General features: G+C 39.6%; 1 protein-coding gene across 3 annotated transcripts in view; it reads left to right on the forward strand.

Moving 5' to 3' along the window:
* SLC25A21 (solute carrier family 25 member 21) overlaps positions 1–25,664 on the forward strand; it is a 542,462-nt gene that overhangs the window by 380,225 nt on the left and 136,573 nt on the right. For all 3 annotated transcript variants that reach the window (XM_088829485.1, XM_088829483.1, XM_088829484.1), the window contains exon 3: positions 7,118–7,201. In XM_088829485.1, the coding sequence (XP_088685611.1) occupies positions 7,118–7,201 (84 nt within the window). The remainder of the gene's footprint in view (positions 1–7,117; positions 7,202–25,664) is intronic.

Below are 25,664 nucleotides of genomic sequence, written 5' to 3' on the forward strand. Positions count from 1 at the left end.
CATTTTACCACTGAGGAGAAAGGCAAAGAGGGATTCAATTATAGTTCTCACCAGTTTACACTATTTATTGGCGGCAGCAGTGGAAGCGAAACTAGTGTTTCCTAGCGTCTCAGTTTCCCAAGTACCTCACCTCCTTTAACACAAAGGTGTAGTTTTTGTGGAGCAGTGCATGATGATAGCATGAAAGTCCACTCAAGGAGAAAAGAACCACTAGGGGCTGTCTCTGGTGGTAAAGGTACCCATGCATCCCCACCCTAAACAAAACCAAACCTTTCTGCCTCTTCCTTGAGAGCTGAAATCCCTGTAACAGGGGACAAGTTCTGGAAGAGAGCATATCAAATTAAAAACCACAGTGTATGCGTGCTCAGTCTCTTTGGTTGTGTCTGACTCTTTAAGACCCCATACATGTTAGCCCACTAGGCTCCTCTGTCCATGGGATTTTCTTGGCAAGAATACTGGAGTGGGTTGCCATATTTTCTTCCATGGGATCTTCCTGACCCAGGGATTGAACCTGCATCTCTTGTGTCTCCTGCATTGCAGGTGGAGTCCTTACCCACTGAGCCACCTGGGAAACCCCAAAAGACACAATAAGGATAAATAATTGGTGTGAATGCTCTTCTGAGAGCAAGGTAGGAGAGAGCATTAGGATATTCCTGGACTGGGAAAAGATCTGGAGATGATGCTAAAAATAAAACCCACCTGTCTCACTGCTTTGCTTAGGATTGGTGGCAGCACAAAAGAGATGAATTAGGATGGCTTTTGCCCAACTTCCAAATCCTCTTTGTTTCCCAGCCCTCAGTTTAGTTCAGTTCAGTTCAGTCACTCAGTCATGACCGACTCTTTGCGACCCCATGAATCGCAGCACACCAGGCCTTCCTGTCCATCACCAACTCCCGGAGTTCACTCAAACTCATGTCCATCGAGTCAGTGATGCCACCCAGCCATCTCATTCTCTGTCGTCCCCTTCTCCTCCTGGCCCCAATCCCTCCCAGCATCAGAGTCTTTTCTAGTGAGTCAACTCTTCACCTGAGGTGGCCAAAGTATTGGAGTTTCAGCTTAACATCAGTCCTTCCAATGAACACCCAGGACTGATCTCCTTTAGAATGGACTGGTTGGATCTCCTTGCAGTCCAAGAGACTCTCAAGAATCTTCTCCAACACCACAGTTCCCAGACCTAAAGCACCACAAATAATCATACAATCTAACTAAATGCAAAGTATGTGCTATGCAAATATAGCTTTAGAACAAGTCTTATCACCTACCCTAATCTGACTTTTGGCAACTCAATTGCCACCATTCATATAAGTATATAGATCACATATACATGTAAATACACACATATATGTGCATGTGTGTGTGCCCTGAAGCCTCCACTTCCCAGTATAGACGCTGTCAGCCAACAGTAGATGAAGATGATAGATATAAAATTTACTTTGGAAATAAAGGCATTGTGTGAGTTTGAGATTTAGGAATTTTCAAAGAATTCATTCCACAGCTTTTAAGGCAGCAAAATTGTTGTATTTCTCAAGACATATCTTTCTTGTGGTATCTTAGAAAGTGCTCAGACAAACTGAATGCCTAAAGCAGCATTGCTAACCATGCTAAGAATCAGCAACAGACTTTGGTATCACTGACTAAGTCCACCAGTAGCTTAGGGGAAATACTGCAGTAATAGTTCTTGACCAGTTTAAAGAAAAATACTTTAGTGAGTGAGAACATTCTTTGGTTTTTAAAAATATGCTTATACACTTGCTTATGAACATGGAGCAGCTCTTCCTTGCCCTGTGGAAACTACAACAGTAACTTGCTTCATACCAACATCTATGGTGAAGGAGATGGTAGGGCTGTTTCTTCCCAACTCTAAGAGAGTGCAATATCAGGCTCCCTGGCCCCACAGCACATGAAACCGCTGACTGCTGGTCAATGGAGCATAAGGTCTGAGCCACACTCCTTTCCCTGTGTTTCATTCTGACCTGATGTTAGGCACCGAATATGTCTTAAGTATTACTCCATTGTCCAATTTACCCATTTGGCAGCAAGTTTTCATTGTAATAAAAAGACGTTACTCAGATGGAGATTCCAGATGTGTCTAAGCTGCTTTTATTAGGACAATGGGAAAGTCCATTCTTTTCTTCTAAACATAATCAGGAGTAGTGTGGCTTTGCCTTTGTAATTTTACAAAGAGTTGTATTACGTAACTGGAAAATTGTCTCCCCGAGCATAGAGAGAATTTGTTAGCACAGAACGCAGTTTGGAAAATGCTGATGTAAAGCCTCAATCCAAGAGAGAAACCTTTTAAGTTGTTGAAATGTAATGGAGAGGAAGAAGGAAATTGCTGTTTTACATGATTGGCCAAAATGCGCTGTAATTATATCGACTTGAAACAGATTCCTTAGAAGAACTGATAACTCTGTGATCAGAATAAGTCATGTGTAGTGGAACTAAATGTAGCATGGACCTTCTCTGCAAAGAGTAGACATGCCAGTGTGTGAGATGTGCAGTAGAAGAGACAGCTGTACTTGCCCTAGCCTGCCTAATGGGACCTCCAGCTGCTTCAGGAGAGTAAGGAATGGTGGGAGGTTTGATGGAGGAATTAGTATTTACCGTGTCTGCCCATCCTTTTGCACTGCTCTACAACATAGCCTGTGGACTCTCCTCCTCACGCAATACTGTTTTGATGTTGCTACTCCTGTTTGTAATGATCACAGCATCACTCATCAGACAGATATCTTCTAAATGGAACACTCCTCAAAGATTCCACCAGCTGTCCTTGCTGCCAGTTTTGAAGTGGGAGGATAAAGTTTAATTATAGGACTTCCCTGTAGCTCAACAGGTAAAGAATCTGCCTGCAGTGCAGGAGACCAGGGTTCGATTCCTAGGTCAGTATTCTTGCCTGGAGAATCCCATGGACAGAGAAGCCTGGCAGGCTACAATCTGTAGGGTCGCAGAGTCGGACACAACTGAGTGACTAAGACGCACATACACACAAAGTTTAATCACATGTATTTAAGCCCAGATGTATACTTCTCATGTTCCCTCTTCCCTCCAATGTTTTTGTGTAGCACTATAATATTTTCAGTTGGCCGCAGATGGGAGACCATCTCTCCTAAGAGTAATGCTAGTGTTTATTCAGCACTAGCAAAACTGTGCTGACATGTGATACTCCAAAATATATTCCTAAACGTTATTTCTTGCATATGGGAATCACCTATTTGTATATCTCCTTCACTTAACTGTAAGCTTCTAAAGGGCAGGATTATATCTAATTTTCTTCAAAATATCCCAAATAGTACAGTACCTCATAGTAAGTATTCAGGAATTCATTAACTGAGAATAGTGTATTGGAAACATCTGTTTGGATACTGAAAGTAAGAAAGAAATCACAACCAGTGAGTGAAATGCTAAACTTCCAATAACCAGGTTAGAAAACTAGTTAATTAAGAAATAATTGTACCCTGTGTTTTATTTTTGCATAAGCTAAGGGAGGACCCACCTTGATATTACTGGAACACACAGACATCATAGACAAAGCTGATATCTCTAACCCCATCAGTAAGAGAGGAGCTAAGGTCAATTTTCTTGCCATTGGGATTCACTTACTTTAGTCCTTCTGCTGACTCACAGTTCCTTCTAGGACCCATCACATGACTGTGAGATGGCCACAGAGTTAGCTGAAATGCTGAGGAGTAGGAAAAAGCCAAATGCTCTATATTGGTTGCCGACTTGATCTCATAAACACCATCCTCTAACCTGCTCAGGTCTCCACCCATCCTGGGCAGCTGAATGCCACCAGCAGGGTGCTGAAACATCCATCCTAAAGGAAATGAAGGAGGTTGTCGTGGTAGGAGATCTTTTCCTTCACATCTCTTAAGAGGACATCTTTTCCTCTCTCATTTCCCCACTGGAATGCTTCCTCTTTCTTAGTCTTTTTGCCTCTCTGAATCCTACAGGAGCAGCCTCAATCCCTTCTGCTTCCTCAGATCCTTCCTGACTCTGCAGAAAGCAGTCATTGCTCCCTCTGATGAACACCTGGGCAGCTTACGCTGCTGCTACTTGACACTTTGGACAGTTTTCCTTATATTACCAGTTGCTTTTTCTCATTTATTTATTGCGCTTCTCAAGAGTGAGGATAATTCCCTGGGTTTTTGTAAAATCCATAGTAACTTATTTCACATGGCAAATATTAAAAAAAAAAAATACTTGGTAATTTGGGAGACAAGCATCTAGAAAGGAATTTGAGGTTAATGAACTTCACAATAAACTGTGGAAAATTCTGAAAGAGATGGGAATACCAGACCACCTGACCTGCCTCTTGAGAAACCTGTATGCAAGTCAGGAAGCAACAGTTAGAACTGGACATGGAACAACAGACTGGTTCCAAATAGAAAAAGGCTGTATATTGTCACCCTGCTTATTTAACTTATATGCAGAGTATATCATGAGAAACACTGGGCTGGAAGAAGCACAAGCTGGAGTCAAGATTGCCAGGAGAAATATCAATAACCTCAGATATGCAGATGACACCGCCCTTATGGCAGAAAGTGAAGAGGAACTCAAAAGCCTCTTGATGAAAGTGAAAGAGGAGATGAAAAAGTTGCCTTAAAGCTCAACATTCAGAAAACGAAGATCATGGCATCTGGTCCCATCACTTCATGGGAAATAGATGGAAAAACAGTGGAAACAGTGTCAGACTTTATTTTTGGGGCTCCAAAATCACTGCAGATACTGATTGCAGCCATGAAATTAAAAGACGCTTACTCCTTGGAAGGAAAGTTATGACCAACCTAGATAGCATATTAAAAAGCAGAGACATTACTTTGCCAACCAAGGTCCGTCTAGTCAAGGCTATGGTTTTTCCTGTGGTCATGTATGGATGTGAGAGTTGGACTGTGAAGAAAGCTGATTGCCAAAGAATTGATGCTTTTGAACTGTAATGTTGGAGAAGACTCTTGAGAGTCGCTTGGACTGCAAGGAGATCCAACCAATCCATTCTAAAGGAGATTAGTCCTGGGTGTTCATTGGAAAAGACTCTGATGCTGGTAGGGATTGGGGGCAGGAGGAGAAGGGGACGACAGAGAATGAGATGGCTGGATGGCATCACTGACTCAATGGACATGAGTTTGAGTGAACTCTGGGAGTTGGTGATGGACAGGGAGGCCTGGTGTGCTGTGATTCATGGGGTTACAAAGAGTTGGACATGACTGAGCGACTGAACTGAACTGAACTGAATGAACTTCGGGGCTTCGCAGGTGGCTTAGTGATAAAGAATTCACCTGCCAATGCAGGAGGCATGGGTTCGATCCCTGGGTTGGGAAGATCCCCTGGAGAATGAAATTGGAAACCCGCTCCAGTATTGTTGCCTGGGAAATTCCATGGACAGAGGGGCCTGGCAGGCTACAGTCCATGGGGTCAGAAACAGTCGGACACAACTGAGTGACTGAGCACACACAAATCTATGGGGTCAGAAAGAGTTGGACACAGTGAGTGACCGAGCACACGTGCATGCAGACTTTGGCAATACTAAGTCTAGGACTTACTATTATTGCTTTCTGGGTTGATAAGGATCAGGAGAAGATCATGTTAAATGTATCATTTAAAAAACCAGTTTGATTTAAGGAGAAAAAGGATCACCCAACAAGCTCACTTCTTTTATGACATTTCTCTTAACCTCCATTCATATTCTGGCATCGTTATCTTCACCCAGACTGTCATAATTGCCTTCATCATTGTTCTGCCCTCCATACTCCCATTCTAATCCACCCAATCAGACAATAAATATTTTATTAGGAATTTGTATGTTTCAATTAATCTACTGGAAGAATCAATTCCCTCATCTCAGGATGACAACTCTCCTGCACAATCACGTTCAGCAACTCTCCACTTTACAAAGTCAAATGTAATCCAGCCTCACTTGCCAGTCTTATCATATACTGTTCTTTCCAACCACTTCAAACAATGAAAATAGTCTCTCTTTTCTGTGATGTATGTGTTAGTTTTCAGCTTAATTCCCTGGGGCCTAGAACTATAAAATAAATCACTCTCAGAGGTAGAAGTTGTGATCATGTCATAAATCCAACAATCTGAGAAAAGCATCTCAGAGTAGACACTATTAGAGGTATATCTGAGAATTTCTATTTTTAAAGGCTTGCTATACGACTGAGCGACTGAACTGAACTGAACTGAACTGAAAACTGTGGAGGGATGTACAGAAGGGGGAAGGGCCTTACCTTAGAGTTGGGACAAGGAAGTTAAACACAAGAGGTAGGCAGACTAAAGAAAACCAAAAATGAAGAGCCAGGATGTAGGTAAATGAGAGCACTTGTCATAAATCTCATTAAAAACAAACCCCCAGTTAAGATACAAAATAATAAGTTAAGACCTTCCTACTGGAAACTTTCACCTTTTGAAGGTTAGAATTCTGAAATGCACGATCATACCCAAAAAGAAGAAGAAGAAAAAAAGAATTTTGTTTATTGCACACAAACTACATGTGGAGCACTGTGCTTCTGTGAAAGTCCAGGCAATCTGAACTACTCCTAATGACCAACTCTGCTCCATCATGAAGTCGTGATAGTAAATGGTATCACGGTATGCCCTGAACTCTTGCTCCAAACAAGGGCTCCTGTCTGCCAGAATGAATTCCAAATTCATAATCAGGATCAAAGTTAGGCCATATTAACTGCTCTGTATTTTTAACCTTTGTATAAAATTACCATCAAAGAGCACTAATTAAGATAAGAAATAGAGCTACTTATTTGTTTCATATGCATCTTCAGATTTCTGAATTATACATTAAAACCATCTATGACATATGCATGTGGTTTTCACAAAGGAAAAAAGCATGAATGCCTCAGGGTGCATCTGCCTACGAAACAGATGGAAAAACACACTTTTTGCAGTTCTATTAAAGCACAGAGAAATATCATAATTTTTAAAGGCTACAAGAATAAGGTAAAGATTATATAAGGCAAATAAATCAGTAAAATCTATAGCAAAATCCAGAATGTTTTAGGTTAATCTGAAAATGCTGAGTCTCCTAAGATTTTGAAAAATGAGAAAAGCCATTTGGTGAAATCTTTAACTTGGATTTTTTTTGTTTGTTTGATTTTGTTTCTAGGTTCCAGATTCAGAGATGTGCAACTGATCCAAACAGTTATAAAAGCTTAGGAGACAGCTTTCGAATGATTTTCCGCACAGAAGGGTATGTATGGTTCTTCACACAATCTCTGTGTTGATGTAGACATTTTAATATATTACTACATAACACATTTTCTCATTTTGAATGATTTCTTTTCCTAGTCTTAGTAGAGAAAAATATTGAAAAGGGTGTTTTTCTATTTTTGTGCATGTTTTTCCTGATAATACGGTTGAAAATTAAATATGTATATGATAGAAACTCCCTGGAGGAGGGCATGCAACCCACTCCGGTATTCTTGCCTGGAGAATCCCATGGACCAAGGAGCCTGAGGGGCTACAGTCATGGGGTCACAGAGAGTCGGACATGATTGAAGTGACTCAGTACTCACACACACATGATAAATATCTCAAAAAGGATATTAATAATATCCTTTACTAAAAATAATTCGATGACTATAGGACAATTTTTAATTTGTGCTATTAAAGCTTTTCAAAGTTCTTATAACTGGAAATGTCTAAATGTGATAGTTGTTTATTTTGTTTTTTAAATATAGTGCCCAACTGTGTTCCTTATTTGCATTCTATTTTATGAATATTCTATCAAAACATACTGTTTTCAAAAACTGATGTGTCAAGTTCATCATCCTGTCTATTAGATGATCAGATAAATAGAATATTTTTGTTACATAAATTAAAATTGTCTTTGATGTATAGATTCAGTTAAAGATTCTATCAAGCATAAAGAATTTTACAAAGGATTTTAGATTTGCGTTTTGAAGTTGTTTGCATAAGAGAATTGGTTGACAACAATAATTATACCAAAATGATAACAGTAATAATAACAGCTAGTATATATTTAGCCTTTACTATGCACTAGGAATTTTCCATATAGCTCTTTGAGGTAGGTTCTGTGAGCATCCATTCAAGTTAGATGGATGAAGAAACCAAGATTCAGAAAAGTTAATTTTCACATATCTGGTAAATTACAAATCTTGGACTCAAATCAAGTCAACTTTTCCCCAAAGCCCATGTTCCCAACCTCTGTAGTTCACTATCTTTCTTAGCAGAATTTACTGGGGATACTGTTTTGCTAATTGTTCATTTCAGTTAAACGTATGTCGTTGATGTTGTTCCATGCCAATATGTTCTTTTGAACAACAGCATAGTAATTTATTTATCTCCATACTGTAACTTGTTCAATTAATCCCCTTTGGTGGCCCACTAGGTTGTTTCCAGATTTTTACTATTAAAAAGTACAGTATATATTCTTATACTATTTTTTCACATTTTTTAATTTCTGTTTTTAAAAGTTGCTAGCTATGGACTTATCAAATGAGATGCATACCTTATATCACATATGTTGCCAAATTATCTTCCAAAAAGTATGTACTGACTTAGTATTTGAGAGTTTTCACTTCACACTCTCTCAAACACTGGACCATATCAATCATTATTTGATATATCTGTTACTCATGTGCATCTCCTGTTTATAATCTAATAGATAAAAAAGAAAACTGTCATAATAAAATTCTGTTGATGGTAACTGGGGTCAAGCATACTTTTATATCATTGTCATTTTTTCCCATGAATTGCATATTTGTGTCCTTTGCTCATTTCTCTTAGGTTAGATATTTTTATTAATTTTTATTAATTTATTTAACTATTGCATAAATTACAAATATTTCTCCTAGCTTGCTCTTTGTCTTACAACTATAATATCTTAAACCGTTCAGAGGTTTGTGATCTTTGAAGATTGTGATTTTGTGATAATATCTGTTTTCCTTTGTGATATCTGATGGCACATTAAAAAAGGACATCCTCAACCCCCAAGATCATAAACATTTACATTAGAATCTTTAATCATCTGAGATTTGTTTTTAATGTACAGTGTGGCATATAGGAATCAAATTTTATTTTCAAATGGTTAGTCACCTGTCCAAATGCCACTGGTTAAAAATTCTATTCCTTATTCACTAATTAGAAATGCTAGTTTGTTTGTTTTATTAAACTTGCACATATTTATCAGTTAAATTTTCTATTTGGTTTCTCCATTTTCTGTTCTGTTTCATTAATTTCTCTGTCTCTATGCAAGTACCATACTATTTTAGTTATTTTATTTTTCGAGTATTTCAGGAATATGTAAAATCATGGCCTGCAGGGTAAAGTCTAAACTTCTTATTAGGTGTACAGAGCCCTTCCTAGGACGGCCTCCCTTCTTCTCCAGGCTCATTCCCCATGCACAGGTCTGTTATATAGCAGGCACCACCCTAATTTACTGAGCTTGTTTTCTATCTCTCCTCTCCCACCCTAAGAATACATTTCGCTAATGGCCATGTCTCACTTCCCTCGTATTCCCTATGCCTGTGTTTGGCACAAAGTAGAGATATTCGGTAAAGTTATGCTGAACAAATGAATGAAAGTCATCACACCAACATCATGATGATGCAAAATGAAGAAGAAAGATGATAATTCTTGCTACTGACCACCTCCTCTGAAGCGATGAAGGCTGTTTAAATATTTTGAGGTCATCTAATGACAGAGAATCAGCAAATTCTTGCTGTTCCTCCGGCGATGTGGTATCTGTCATTGATAATATACCTGCATTTATGGTGATTAGGATCAAAATCATGTTCATTTTACCCAATAAATATATATGAAGTTAAAGAAACCATAGTGTAGTATATAGTCAGTAAAAGTATCTCTTTCCTGTAAAACAATAATGTCAGCATTACCCAGTTCTGTAAACTGTAACAGATATCTCTGAATTGGATGTGGGAATTCCTTAGCCAGACTCTTCATTTCAAGTGTGTTTTAGGAAGAATTGGATGTTTCTGCTTTGATATCAAATAATATAACAAACATACAGTATGTGTGGTCCTTGCATAGTAAAATTGGCCTTTTTTCTCAACTGTACGTTTAATTGCTTCTAAGGCAAATTGACATTCTTTCTGTAATCCTTTAGATCTGGACACGTTGTTAGCAAAAGTCAGAAAGCTCTTGTCTTAAAGATGGAAATATTTGTAAAAATACAAAAGAAAAAGCTGCTTTTTGATACAGAGCAAGAGCATTTCATAGCTTTAAGTTTAAAAAAAAAAGAAAAAAGAAAACCTTTTAACACATGCTGTGTTGAATTTTTACCCTAGTAAAACAGTTCCTTTTTATTTTCTTAGTTAGCTCTTAGAGTACACTCTGCTTTCAAAGATGATTTTTCATTCAGGTGCATAGAGGCCAGTTTGGTCTGTGGTCTACAGAGAGGCTGCTGCTGCTAAGTTGCTTCAATCATGTCCGACTCTGTGCGACCCCATAGACGGCTCCCCCGTCCCTGGGATTCTCCAGGCAAGAACACTGGAGTGGGTTGCCATTTCCTTCTCCAATGCATGAAAGTGAAAGTGAAGTCACTCAGTCTAGTGCTAGTCAATTTGACTATTTATATAATTAGGAGAATTCATCTCTCTTCATTCTTCTTATCTAACCCCTCACCCCAGCCCCTGCAAGTTAGAAGTTTTGAAAGCTAGTCCCTTTCCATTAAAGTCTGTTAATGCACTTAGAATCTACACAGTCTCCCATTTCTCCAGTCTAAGAAAGTGAATTAGTGCTTGGCACCATTCTTAGAGATGCAGTTCCCCACCTCTCAGACCAAAATTCATATTTCTAAGAGACAATAGCTAAATCTAAATCACATGGATCTGGATCCCTTTACTGCTTCTAAGATTTTTTTAAAGTATAAATACACTGTGCTATTATTAAAGACATAGTTTTTCAACCCAGTTTTACAGAGGTGAAGTTAATTTGTTTTCTTTTGAAAAGCCTTCCAAATTCTAAGTAAGAGTTTCTGTTATGTGGAATCATCGTATTCACTTCAGTTCAATCACTCAGTCAAGTCCAACTCTTTGCAACCCCATAGGCTGCAGCACACCAGGCTTCCCGTCCTTCACCAACTCCTGGAGTCTGCTCAAATTCTTGTCCATCAAGTCAATGATGCCACCGAATCATCTCATGCTCTGTCATCCCTTCTCCTTGCCTTCAGTCTTTCCCAGCATCAGGGTCTTTTCCAATGAGTCAGTTCTTTCCATCAGGTGGCCAAAGTATTGGAGCTTCAGCATTAGTCCTTCCAATGAATATTCACGATAGATTTACTGTAGGATTGACTGGTTTGATCTCCTTGCAATCCAGGGGACTCTCAAGAGTCTTCTCCAACACCACAGTCAAAAGCTTCAACACTCAGCCTTCTTTATGGCCCAACTCTCACATCCATACATGACCACTCGGAAAATCATAGCTTTGACTAGATGGACCTTTGTCGGCAAAGTAATGTCTCTGCTTTTTAATATGCTGTCTAGGTTTTTACTTGATTTTATTTACTTAGATTTTACCAAAAAGGCCATCATTGTAGAAAACTCACAGGGAAGGAATTTGTCACTATTGAGAGCACCTCCATCTTCACCGTGATTTTTCATCTTTCTCTGGTTTGCCAAAATATACTAACAGGTCCATCTACTATAATCACGAGCCCAGAAGACACAAAGATTTAGCCTAGTTGATTAGGTGCCTTCAAACCAATAATCTTCATTTTGTAAACTCCCCTTGAAAAGAGTAGCTGGTATCTCTATTTACCATGCGTTCAGGAATCCTACCTAATTTCCTTTTGTTTCGAAGTTATTTCATGAGAGTTCTTCTAGTCTTTGCTGTACTTGTCATTCCTTTAAAGAGAGTGATTGCGATGTTTCCAGATGGGTGAAGGGATTATAAATTTTGCTTAAAAAAAAAATTACAAACAGGACTATCTACCTCCTCACTCTTCTCTGAAAGTATTGCAGGAAAGGGGGACTACTTCCAAGGCCTGAGAGTGGGCTCTTGTCTAACACCCTGAAATGAATTGTCCAAAGAGATGCATTGCTGACAAAGCAAGGGACTTTATTGGGAAGGGGCACTGGGGTGGAGAGCAGCAGGGTCAGGGAACCTAAGAGAACTGCTCTTCCACGTGGCTCACAGTCTCAGGTTTTATGGTAATCAGGTTAGTTTTCAGTTTGTCTCTGGTCAATCACTCTGACTCAGGGTCATTCCTGGTGGCATGTGCATCTCTCAGCCAAGATGGATTCCAGCAAGAAGGATTCTGGGAGGTTGGTAGGACATGTGGACTGGAGTCTACCCTCTCCTTTTTAACCTTTCCCAAATTCTTCCAGTTGGTGGGAGCTTGTTAGTTCCACATTCCTTACCAGAACCTTCTCTTGCAAGATAACTCATGCAAATATTACTAAGGTAACTGGTCAGGGCAGTCAGTTTCAGTCAGCAGTTCCCCTGACAAAAGCACCTAGTGCCTTTCTTTCTGACATGTAGAGAAAAGGAAGTTAAATGGAACTTAAGATATTCTGGTGACATAGGTAAAGAAAAATGTGAAAATAATGTTTATTTTCTTCAGTGTACCAGACACTGTGCTAGGGACTTTTTTTATACCTTTATTCAACACAGCACTAGTCTCAACATAATTCAGCATCATTATGTATTTCTGTATTTTGTGTGAGATAACTGATCAGAGGAGTTAACTTGCCCAAAGTCAAACAAGTACTAGTGACATACCATGGTTTTTCCATTACACTGTATCACCTTTCACTAGACACCAAATTTCGTTGTTTATTAAATGAAAAGAAGACAATGTGGAAGTAGTGGCTGTAAACCTCTAATTTTTAAATAACTTTTCTAAAACCTTTGATATTCCTACCCTCAAATTACATAACAATTTAAAGCAGTTTTTATCTCTTCCTTCAAGTGAAGTATGAGAGACCAGTAAATGTTCAGTCAACCAAATCCTGTCGATCTGAGACAGCACCGCAAACTTCTGACCACTCCAGACTCTTAATCTAATCATTGTACCACCTCTTGCAGAGAGCGCCATATTTCTGATGAATTCATGGGTTTCCATCAGTCTGCTCTCCTTCTGCTTGTTCCTTAGTTTTCTTATGAGAAAAATTCTTGGGCATTGGTTTGCCCAAGGCAAATCACTAGGAAACAAGGAGGTCAGATTATACTTAGTTTCAAATGAGAAACATGTTGATTGCTGGTGCCTTCAGAAATATGGTATTCCTCAGAAAGTATTACTGTAGAAAATATGTGGTTGCATTTGGGGGGCATTTGAACTGTGTTTTGTTTCACGATTTGTTTTCTGGTAACCACTGATGTTGCCCCAAGTATCATCTTACAATCAGACCACTTGGTGATTATAATATTTTCTAGTTAAATGACATTTAAGGCCTCGTTTTATGAGCTCCAGCGTAATTGGCTAATTTGGTAAACTCCAGATGTGTGAGACAATGTGCCACTCGTTTAAGTGCCTTTCAGACGGCATAAATGGCACAGCCCCAGGAGGTATAATCACTCCCTCTTGTTTTCATTAAGAAGGGGAATGAGTGGCTTGTGACACAGACAAAGGAAGCGGGATGTCTACAGCTCGAAAGTAACAATAACCGAGTAAGACTTGGACATTTTCTTTTAACAGGCGGACTCACTCCAAGGTCTTTAGCTTAATTTGTTGTCTGTCTTTTATATAGTGGTTCACCTAGTCTAACAGGGCCAGGTGATTTTTAAAGTAATGCTGTAAATAGAAAGACCCGCTCCTATTGAAACCATCTAAGTAAAATGGTGTCTGGAAACTGTCTCTCACTCACACACAGAAGTGAGGGGAAGCATTAGATCTCAGGAGACAGTGGAGGAGATAACTCTTCCCACTACCAGAAACTGTAGTTATCTGAGCAATCAGCGTCCTCACCACTTCAGCCAAGTTGCAACGTCACAAGGCCCCATAGTTGCTGCTGCTTTTTCTCTCTCCTTTCGACCCTACTTCTCATCCAGCAGAAACCCACTCACCCACCCAGTGTGGACAACCTGGAGTGGAGCAGGTGATTCTCGGCCTCAGGTCTCTGGATCCTCAGGCTGGTCCCTCTTATCTGACAGATCCGGTGGAGGTCACACATCACTGTGGACTCACTGCCACTTAACAAAGGCAGAATTTTCACTCAGATAAATAATTACAGGCCATATCCCAGGGGCCTAAGCAGAGAATCCATAGTATAAATAAGTTGTGTGTAGGTCACTGGGTGTTCACTGGGTTTTACAAACCTGATTTACCCAAGTGAATTCACTCTTTGTTGGGTACTAGAAGTGCAGTGTGCCTTCTGTGATGAGTTTCCTGGTGCCTTTGAGTACCTTTTCTTCTATCCTTTTTATTTTACCAAAGCAGCCTTTTCTGGTACCTACTGGACCTCCCTTGTTTTGTTTTATTTTGTTGCTAGCTTTATTGAGATATATAATTGGTATATAAACTTTCATAAGTTTAAAGTGTACAACGTGATGGTTTGATACATGCATTTATTGCAAACTAATCACCACAATAGGGCTAGTTAAAACATCCATCACCTCACATAATTACCATTTTTATGTATGGTGAGAACATTAAAGATCTACTCTCCTAGAAGCTTCCAAGTGTACAATATTGTTGATTATAGTCACCATGCTGTATATTATGTCCCTTCTCCCTTGTTTTTAAGTGGTGATGAGAGGAAAAGCAGACGGTCCCCACTGCTCTTGCCCCTACTTGGCAGAGTTCAGCCCTGGCCTGCCTGGGCTTTTTAATGATGGCAGAACAAGTGTCCTCTTTAGCTCAGAAAAAAAGGAAAACAAGAAAAAAAACACATCCAGTGACAGTTTGGAGAGTAAAACTATATCAGATCTCTCTGGCAAATCTTATAGTGATCAACCCAGGTCCAGAATGTGTTGTTCAGTAGACTGAAGCCACTGTGTTCTTCCAAGCTTTCTCCTGTTTTAGAAAAAGAGAAAAGAGATGATCTCAATTCAGGCATGGTCCTACTATTAGTATCCTCTAATGATTCATGTTCCTTTTAAATATAATTTACAGTCTACATGCAATAAGTGCTGGAGAGGGTGTGGAGAGAAGGGAACCCTCTTACACTGTTGGTGGGAATGCAAACTGGTACAGCCACTATGGAGAACAGTGTGGAGATTCCTCAGAAAACTGGAAATAGAACTGCCATATGATCCAGCAATCGCACTCCTGGGCATACATACCGAGGAAACCAGAATTGAAAGAGACACATGTACTCCAATGTTCATTGCAGCACTGTTTATAATAGCCAGGACATGGAAGCAACCTAGATTTCCATCTGCAGATGAATGGATAAGAAAGCTTTGGTACATATACACAATGGAGTATTTCTCAGCCATCAAAAAGAATGCATTTGAATCAGTTTTAATGAGGTGGATGAAATTGGAGCCAATTATACAGAGTGAAGTAAGCCAGAAAGAAGAACATCAATACCGTATATTAACGCATATATATGGAATTTAGAAAAATGGTAACCTAAACCCTGTATCAGTTCAGTTCAGTTCAGTTCAGTCGCTCAGTCGTGTCCGACTCTCCGCGACCCCATGAATCACGGCACGCCAGGCCTCCCTGTCCATCACCAACTCCTGGAGTTCACTCAAACTCATGTCCACAGAGTCGGTGATGCCATCCAGCCATCTCATTCTCCGTCGTCCCCTTCTCCTCCCGCCCCCAACCCTTCCCAGCATCAGAGACTTTTCCAGTGAATCAACCCTGTATAAGAGACTGCAAAAGAGACATAGGCATTTAGAACAGTCTTTGGGACTCTGTGGGAGAGGGTGAGGGTGGAATGATTGGAGAGAATGGAATTGTAGCATGTATATTATCATAAGTGACCAGTCCAGGTTCGACGCATAAATTTTCCTCTGTTCATTTCTTTGCATTTGTGCTTTTTTAATAAAATTCTTTTTTAGAAATAAAAAAAAATAAAATAAAATAAAATAATACACATTATTTTTATAATTAGAAAAATAAATAAATAAATATAATTTACAAAGATTTAGTATATTATACTCACAAAATTTTATTCATAAAGTATATATGTAATGACAAATATAGACAGCATATTAAAAAGCAGAGACATTACTTTGCCTACAAAGGTCCTTATAGTCAAAGCTATGGTTTTTCTAGTAGTCATGTACAGATGTGAGAGCTGGACAATAAAAAAGGCTGAGCACCGAAGAACTGATGCCTTTGTGCTGCTGGAGAAGACTCTTGAGAGTCCCTTGGATTGCAAGGAGATCCAACCAGCCAGTCCTAAAGGAAATCAACCCTAAATACTCATTGGAAGGACTGAAGCTGAAGCTGAAGCTCCAATACTTTCACTACCTGATGCAAAGAGCCTACTCATTGGAAAAGACCCTGATGCTGGGAAAGATTGAAGGCAGGAGGAGAGGAGATGACAGGATGAGATGGTTGGATGGCATCACTGACTCAATGGACATGAGTTTGAGCAAACTCTGGGAGTTGGTGATAGACAGGGAAGCCTGGCATGCTGCAATCCATGAGGCCGCAAAGAGTCGGACATGACTAAGCAACTGAACAACAATTATGTAATAGCTTTTCACTGAAAGCTTCTGCTAAGAATTTTAAACTCTATTTAGCAATTCAAGTTTGAAAATTTTTTAAAAGGTGAGGAGCTTGCCTGGTGGCTCAGTGGTAAAGAATCTATCTGCCAATGCAGGAGACATGGGTTTGATCCCTGATCTGGGAAGATCCTACATGCTGCAGAGCACCTAAGGCCCTGTGCCACAACTATTGAGCCTGTGCTAGGGAGCCCAGGAGCCGCAACTACTGACGCCTGCATATGCCCGTGCTCCACAGCAAGAGAAGCCACTGCAACGAAAAGCCTGCAAGCACTGCAACTAGAGAGTAGCCCTTGCTTGCTGTAACTAGAGAAAAACCTATGCAGCAATGAAGACCCAGCACAGCCAAGAATAAATAAATAAATAAAATTATTTTTAAATGAAAGGTAAGGAGAAAGAATACTAAAAATCTTTTAAAAAAATAAAGATGTGAGATATATATATATATATATTCATTGGAATACAACTCCATCATTTAAAAAGATGAATTAATGCCATTTGCAACATATGGACCTTGAGGGTACTGTGCTAAGTGAAATAAGTCATACAGAGAAAAACAAATACTGTATGATTTCACTTATATGTGAAATATAAAAAACAAAGTAAATAAATGAACAAATCAAACCAAACAAAAACAAACATGCAGACACAGAGAACAGAACAGTGGTTACCAGAAGGGAAGGGACAGTGGGGAAGGCAAAGTGGGTAAAGGGAATTGACTCTATGTTGATGGATGGGAACTAAACTTTTGGTGGTGAGCATGCTGTGGTGTATACAGAAGTAGAAAAATAATGTACACATGACACATACAGTGTTATACATCAATGTTACCTCAAAGAAATAAATTTAAAACACAGGCAGTTGAACCACTGGTATGTTATTTGGCACTCCTGTTTAACCAGATTATTTTACACTGCTGCTGAAGCAAATAGCTGAGGGTTTAAGCTGTATCGGGTTGTAAAGTGGTCTTTGCAATCAAGGCGCAGATAGTGAATTTTCAGAGGACTCAGACAGCAGCATCCTGATGCTTCTATGTCCCAGAATTCTGTTTCCTTATCTAAGTTAGAGATCTTTTGTTCTGTACACTGAGTGACCTTTAAAATGGTTTCAGCTCCTAAATTTCCCTCCTGTCATCACCATAGATTGCTAGCTGACAGTCACACACCCACCTCCACCAGCCTCGCACTAACAATGCTTTCTGACTTACTGACTGGCCTTTGGCAAGGATTTAAGTGTTGCCAAAGAGTAAGTGAAAACGTTTGCAGTGATGTCAGCCCGTCATCAAGGTCTGATTAAGAGACCAAACACGGCCATTCTCAGCAAGCAGTGCTGACAAGAAGGAAAGGAGGACCAGTTGTTTGGGTGGAAGTAGTTGTCTTTGGGGAAGGTCGGTGTCTAAGTTCAGAGCCCTAGCAGATATTCTTCATGTTTTTATAGAGTGTTAATGGGGAGTGAGGGGATTTCATCGTCAGTGAGAGATGTCCATTTGAAAATATTTCCAGGCCTTCATTTCAACTTGTTCTGGATTTCTGATGGGCTAGAGGCATAGTCACCTTAGGAGGAAAAATATCTTTACAAAAACCGGAATCTTTCTTCTAGGTTGTTAAATTGAACGTTTTCAGAGGAGAATGAGAAAGAAAATCTCCAAAAACTCTTCTACCTTTGTCTGATTCTCTTATTGTAGAAAACAACTTAGGTATTATTTGACATAGATAAGGTTAAAGGAGTTAATATTTTATCTTCATCATTGATTTCAGCTAGTGTCTCTGACTTTATAGAATTACATCTTTCAATATGCTATCTTTTTGGTAGGAAGTCTTCTATTCCTAGCAATATGAATATTTAAGCTCATTTTATTTTTCTTAGTAAAAGGTGACATGGATTTTTAATATTCTAGAACTCTGTTAGGAAGTTAAAAGCATTAGCAAAATACCTACAGACATATGCACACATATATGCATTTAAACTAAATTTAATTGCTTATAGTTTAGATTGTTACATTTTCTCTGTAAATCCCATGGGTCAAATTCCATTGGAGAATCCATCAGTGTGAATTATGACAGGCTTTTACTCAGTTGCTGCTTAAGAATCTGCTTATTTACCCAGTTACAATGTTCTCAGCCTGTGAATTCTTTGTCTAGTTTCATGACTCTAGCTTTATGTCTCCTCCAGCTCTTTCAAGTGGTTTAAAACTGGAAGAAAGGAAAAGGTTCAGGCTCTGTTGTCATAACAGTGATTATATTCAAAATCACTGTTGCCATTTTTACCCTTTTGTGAATTGTGTCCGTACATCTTACTTATCTTGATGCTCCATAAGAACCCAGCAGCTAGAAAGGTGGGGAGTATGATGTTTCATTTTCTGGTCAGGAAACTGATAAGAGATGTTAAAAACCTTGCCCAGCATCTCATAGCTGGTGTTTGTTGGAGCAGGCATTCATCCAAGGTCTTCTGCATCCTGTATCATGCTCCCCGTTCTGTCAATAACTTAATAGTAGTATGAGTAATAATAGAAGCAACATCTCAGATTTACACTGTTTCCATTATGAGTTCAAAGCATTGCCACATATCTCACTTGGCTAAAGAGCATCTGGGAGAGATAGTATGGTTGGTTACATTCTACAAACCAGAAAATTTTGGCAGAAAGGAATTTATTGAGATTCCCAGAATAATAGATTGAATCCTAAGATCAGTACTCAAAGAATACAAAGATTTGACTTTCTGAGGACATCTTAGGCAAATGAAATTAGAAAAATAAATATATATTCTGAAGAGTGGTCCCATCATCCCTTGAAAGCACGATGAAGGCTGTCAACTCAGAACAGAGCCCTCTCCAAAAGGAAGTTACAGTGTTAGTTCAGGGTTAAGCCTCACTGCATAAACTAACTCTGTTATTTGACCTGTTGGTGACTTTGCCTAACTCAACTTGAATATTGAATAATAACCAGGAAAACCTCATGAAACATGAGATAAGGCATTTAACCAAAGTTCCTTGGATGAATTGTTAGATGGGGTGGAAATCATCATATGACCGCAAGATATGTCGAAATATGCGGTCACCAAATCCTGGAGCAGATGACAGCCGTATGCAGCAGCCTAGATCTCCTGCTGCTAAACACTATGCCCAAAATTCTCCTCTGGCCATGGAGAACTCATGGGAAAACAAAACCCTGCTGCTGCTGCTGCTAAGTCGCTTCAGTTGTGTCCAACTCTGTGCGACCCCATAGAGGGCAGCCCACCAGGCTCCCCCATCCCTGGGATTCTCCAGGCAAGAACACTGGAGTGGGCTGCCATTTCCTTCTCCAATGCATGAAAGGGAAAAGTGAAAGTGAAGTCGTTCAGTCATGTCCGACTCATAGCGACCCCGTGGACTGCAGCCTACCAGGCTCCCCCATCCATGGGATTTTCCAGGCAAGAGTACTGGAGTGGGGTGCCATTGCCTTCTCTGAAACAAAGCCCTAGTTAGCCGGAATTCTAATGTAGACAGAGTCTCAGTGGTAACAAAAAACGAGGTAAAGTGTGAGATGAATTTTAGAAACGGATAGAGTTCGTAAGTTTAGATTAAGTGAATGAGTTCTTTGCTTTCCTTACCTAAAGTTTTTCCTAAATTAGAAGAATCAAGAGCCACAATAAGAGACAATGATGTGCTCTGGTGTCATTATCATTTTATATCCTTTACGTTTTCAATGAACAGCTCAACATGCATTTCAAAATTCAAATTAAATTCCCAGCAGTTGGCACTATTTACAAAAGAACCAGAATTAGAAGAGTATTGCAATGTGATCCACTAAGCAATAAGATATCAATTATGAAAAATCTGAGTTCACATATAAAATAGAATATACATTTGATTACAAAACGTTTCATACCACTTGGGTGCTCCTTAACCCTTGTGATCTGGCTTCCGTCTGCATCCACATTTACACACTGCTCTCTCAGAAGCCACAGGATTGTTGTTGTTCGGTCACTCAGTCAAGTCTGACTCTTTGTGACCCCATGGACTGCAGCACACCAGGCTTCCCTGTCCATCACCAACTCCTGGAGCTTGTTCAGACTCATGTCCATTGAGTCGGTGATGCCATCTGACCATCTCATCCTCTTGTCCCCTTCTCCTCTTGCCCTCAATCTTTCCCAGCATCAAGGTATTTTCCAGTAAGTTGGCTCTTTGCATCAGGTGGCCAAAGTATTGAAGCTTCAGCATCAGTCCTTCCAATGGAATATTCAAGGTTGATTTCCTTTAGGATGGACTGGTTTGATCTCCTTGCTGTCCAAGGGACTCTCAACAATCTTCTCCAACACCACAGTTCAAAAGCTTCTATTCTTCTGTGCTCAGCCTTCTTTATGGTGCTACTCTCACATTTGTACATGACTACTTGAAAAACCATAGCTTTGACTACGACGGACCTTTGTTGGCAAAGTGATGTCTCTGCTTTTTAATATGCTGTCTAGGTTTGTCATAGCTTTTCTTCCAAGGAGCAAGCATCTTTTGATTTCATGGCTGCAGTCACTGACTACAGTGATTTTTGGAGCCCAAGAAAATAAAGTCTGTCACTGTTTTCACTTTCCCCCCATCTCTTTGCCATATAAGATGTGCTATTGTTTTAGGTACAATTAGAAAGAAAATGGTTTAAATAAGCATTAAACTCCTTGGAGTGATGTGGTGGCTGAAAGTAGAGGGTTCTTAGATTCAAGGGACCCACTGCTGGGTGGTACTGGGGGTGTTAGTTAGGGAAATTCGAAGGGCTGATGATCCAAGTGAAGGACCAACAATTTACTCCCATTGCTTACTGCACTTATGACATTGCCTGACTGAGATTTAATAAGCATGGGGACCTAAAACAATATAAATAAAAACAAGGAGGAAGCGAGGGGTGGGGGAGGGATAAACTGGAAGATTCAGTTCAGTTCAGTCGCTCAGTCGTGTCCGACTCTCCGCGACCCCATGAATTACAGCACGCCAGGCCTCCCTGTCCATCACCAACTCCCGGAGTACACTCAAACTCATGTCCACAGAGTCGGTGATGCCATCCAGCCATCTCATCCTCCGTCGTCCTCTTCTCTTCCCGCCCCCAACCTTTCCCAGCATCAGAGTCTTTTCCAGTGAGTCAACTCGTCACATGAGGTGGCCAAAGTATTGCAGTTTCAGCTTTAGCATCAGTCCCTATACACACTACTATATATAATATAAAATAGATAACTAAGAAGGACCTACTGTAGAGCACAGAGAATGCTCCTCAATACTCTGTAATGGCCTATGTGGGAAAAGATCTAAAAAAGAGTAGATAAAGGTATATGTGTAACTAATTCACTTTGCTATACAGCAGAACACACAACATTTGAAATCAACTAGATGGGGGAGCCTGGTGGGCTGCCGTCTATGGGGTCGCACAGAGTCGGACACGACTGCAGCGACTTAGCAGCAGCAGCATACTCCAATAAAAATTTGAAAATTAAAAATAAAAACCAAATACTCAGGTCCATAAAAAGAGGAATTAAAATGAAAGCAAAAGAATGTTTAGAACAGAATCAGAGGCAAATCAAGAGTCAGAATTTTAAAAGGCAGTATTAACAGACTTTCGATTCCAACAACGACAGTAGCTTGTATTGGAACAGCTCTCCTGCTGAAATGACTGTAGACTTTGGACAAAGTACACAGACTACTTTTTTTTAAGACAATAGAGCATCTCCAAACCAGGCAGAACTTGTAAGGAGCTATAAGACCTGAGAGAAGGAAGCCCATGTCATTGACCTCTACATTCACTCTGGCTTTTTCCATAAAGGTGTTGCTGAGTCATGAGGGGAAGGGTTGGGGGAGGTAGATGAGACCAAATCTTAGGCAGGGAGAGGAGTTGGAGGTTGGTATTCAGGGCTGTCAAATAGCTGAGCCCTGAGAAGCAAAGAAAGAGAAAAAAAGAGGGAACTGCCGAGAAGTGAACCCAAAGATCTATAAGCAATTTCACCTGGAGGGTTTTGCCAACTCCTAAGCTTCCTGTGAGCAGGAAGAAACTCCAAGAAACCCCACAAAAACAGACAAGAAATGAGCAGAGATTTCAGCAGCCCCATGATTCTGGTGAGACCAACCAGGTGGAAGACTTCTTGTAAACACTGAGTTTTCAACTGAAACCCAAAATGTTCACTCTCAAGATAGGGATATACCTTAGGAATAAAACACAAACATTGTTCCTAACAAAGCCTATATCCAGCCCTCAGAAAGATGAAGGTGACCTGCTAGACTCCATCTATCTGTTTGCTAAGAGAAGATTTATTCCTCTTTACAGGGAGGTACCACCATCCGGAGGCTCTTTGATTTTTTTAATGCACAATGTCCTGTATTCAATAAAAAGTTGCAGGGTCTTGGGGGGAAAGACTAAATGACCAGATATCAAGAGAAACAGAAACAGCAAATGACTCAAATTTTGGAATTATCAGACAGGGACTTTTAAATTTTTACTGTAGTAAAACATACATAAGATAAACTTTGCCATTTTAACCATGTTTAAGTATACAGTTCAGTGGCATAAAGTATTTACATTTACATTGTTGTGAAACCATTACCACTATCCATCTCTGAAATTTTTTCATCTTCCCAACCTGAACTCTGTAACCATTAAATGATAGCTCTTCATTTTTCCTTCCTCACAGCCCCTGGCAAATACATTCTGCTTTCTTTGTCTGTAAATTTGACTACTCTAGGTACTTCATGTAAGTAGATCATACAGTATTTGTCTTTTTTGTGATTGGCTTATTTCACTTAGCATGGGGTCTTTAAGATTGGATCATGCACGTGTCAGAATTTCCTTCCTTTCTAAGGCTGAACAATATCCCATCGTATGTACAGATTGGGCTTCCCTGCTGGCTCAGTGGTAAAGAATCTGCCTGCAACGCAGGAGCCACAGGAGACATGAGTTCGATCCCTGGGTCAGGAAGACCCCTTGGAGAAGGACTTGGCAACCCACTCCTGTATTCTTGCCTGGAGAATCCCATGGACAGAGGAGCCTGGCAGGCTACAGTCCATAGCGTCGCAAAGAGTTGGACACGACTGAAGCAACTTAGCATGCATGCACACACTCATATACAGGACATATTTTGTTTATTCATATGTCAGTAGACACTGGGTTGTTTTCACATTCTGACTATTGTGAACAATGCTGATATAAATAAAAGTGTACAAATATTTATTCAAATGTTAAAAAGACTTTAAAAAGATGTAATAAATATGTTCAAGAAAGTAAAAGACAAGATGGAGAATTTCACCAGAGATTTGAAATCTATTTTTTTAATAAAAGACTCATGTGGAAATCTTGAAAAATACTAGAAAAGAAAATAAGAATTCAGTAGGGGGATTTTCAGTCTGCATGTTACATTGTCAGCATGTAACTTGTTAACTGTTTTATTAGTTCTTAAATATTAAAGGGTATGTTTATCCTACCAGTGTGCAGAGGTACGTGCTCAATTTTTACAACTACTTGATTGAATAAGTACAGAAATAATAATAATACATATACTTTTAATGAGGGAGATCACAAAACTTTTTGAAAACTCACTTTAAGTAACCAAAAAGAAAGAAAGTTAGATTTACCAGAAGCCAGGCACTTTGCTAAGTGCTTTATGTGCAGTAAATTGGTTAACTCTCACCACAACTTATAGAGAGGAACTATCATTCTTCCCATTTTATAGATAAGACAACCGAGGCCAAAAACTTTGTATAACTTGTGTAAGGTTTCATAGGTTAAAGAAATCTGAACCCAGGTGACCTGAATCCAGATCTTTACCTGCATTATTTAAAAAGGATTTTTTAAAAAAGAAACATAGATTGCTCTGCTTTGGTTGACTGGGCTAGTTGCAAATTTAGAAATAACTGGAAAATTGAGAAACCAAATTGCATAGTGACATCTGCTAGGGCACTAAACTCTTTTTGTAATGTGACCTTTACGTTTTTTCAGATGTTCCTTCTGGACGACAGGGCACTACTTAATGTATTTTGGCATGAGCTCCGTTATGCATGTTTGACATATAAGAAACACCACCCTAATGAACAGAATGTCCCTCTTTCTCCTGAAACTCCGCATTGCTCAGGGCCACAAGACACAAACTGTGGCTTTAAAGTTGACACTCTCAATTTCCTCCTTTCATGTTTGTGGATCTCATTCGCAGGATGCTGACATTTTACCTTTCCTACATCCCTGTCTTCACTCCTTCCTCTACCCCATCATCTGTCTTAAATGTTTAATCTTTTTGCTGCACCTAAGAGCATGTTGGCTTTTGATGGCAGATCTCTTCCCCAGTGATGGGACATTCCTTGGGGAAATCCATTTTCTTTCAGCCTTGGCAGGAAGGATCATATGTTTAGTACATAGAACAAAGGGAGTATTCATCAGGACCTTAAGATTCCCAATATATTTGCCTTCAGCTCTCTTTTCTTCAAACTCTTTGTTCACCCAGGTTATACCTCTAAGTGCCCCACATCCTATTTTGATCCCTTATTTCGGACTGTCCAATATAAAAGATCTTTCTTTATCTCTTTCCCTTGGTTTCCCTTTCTCTTTTTTTTTTCTTTCTAGAAAAAAGAACTACTCATTTCAGATAGAATTAAAGTAAACAGAATTAAAAGAACCACTTTTTGTGATATTATATATAATAATATTAATAAGTATATATTAATTTCTCTCTGGTGTGAGGCCCAGTTCCCTAAAGTTTGCAAAGCTTTTTTATATAGGTGATGAACATTATGCAAGCTAAGAATCTACATCTTAGATATCGACATCTTTCTGTGTGTATGTACTCAGTCATGACCAGCTCTTTATGACCCCCTGGACTGTAGCCCCGCCAGGCTCCTCAGTCCATGGAATTTTCCAGGCAAAAATATTGGAGCGGGTTGCCATTTCCTATTCCAGGGAATCCTCTCAAACCAGGGATTGCACCCACATCTCTTGTGTCTCCTGCACTGCAGGCAGATTCTTTACCACTCTGCTACCTGGGACTTTCGTTGTTTCTTTGCTAGCCTTAGAGTAACATTGTAACCCACCAAGCAAATAGTATTTAGTGGCTGC

Source organism: Moschus berezovskii, chromosome 21, assembly GCF_049115385.1.
Source record: "Moschus berezovskii isolate FMDL1 chromosome 21, NW_MosBer_1.0, whole genome shotgun sequence".
Lineage (NCBI taxonomy): Eukaryota > Metazoa > Chordata > Mammalia > Artiodactyla > Moschidae > Moschus > Moschus berezovskii.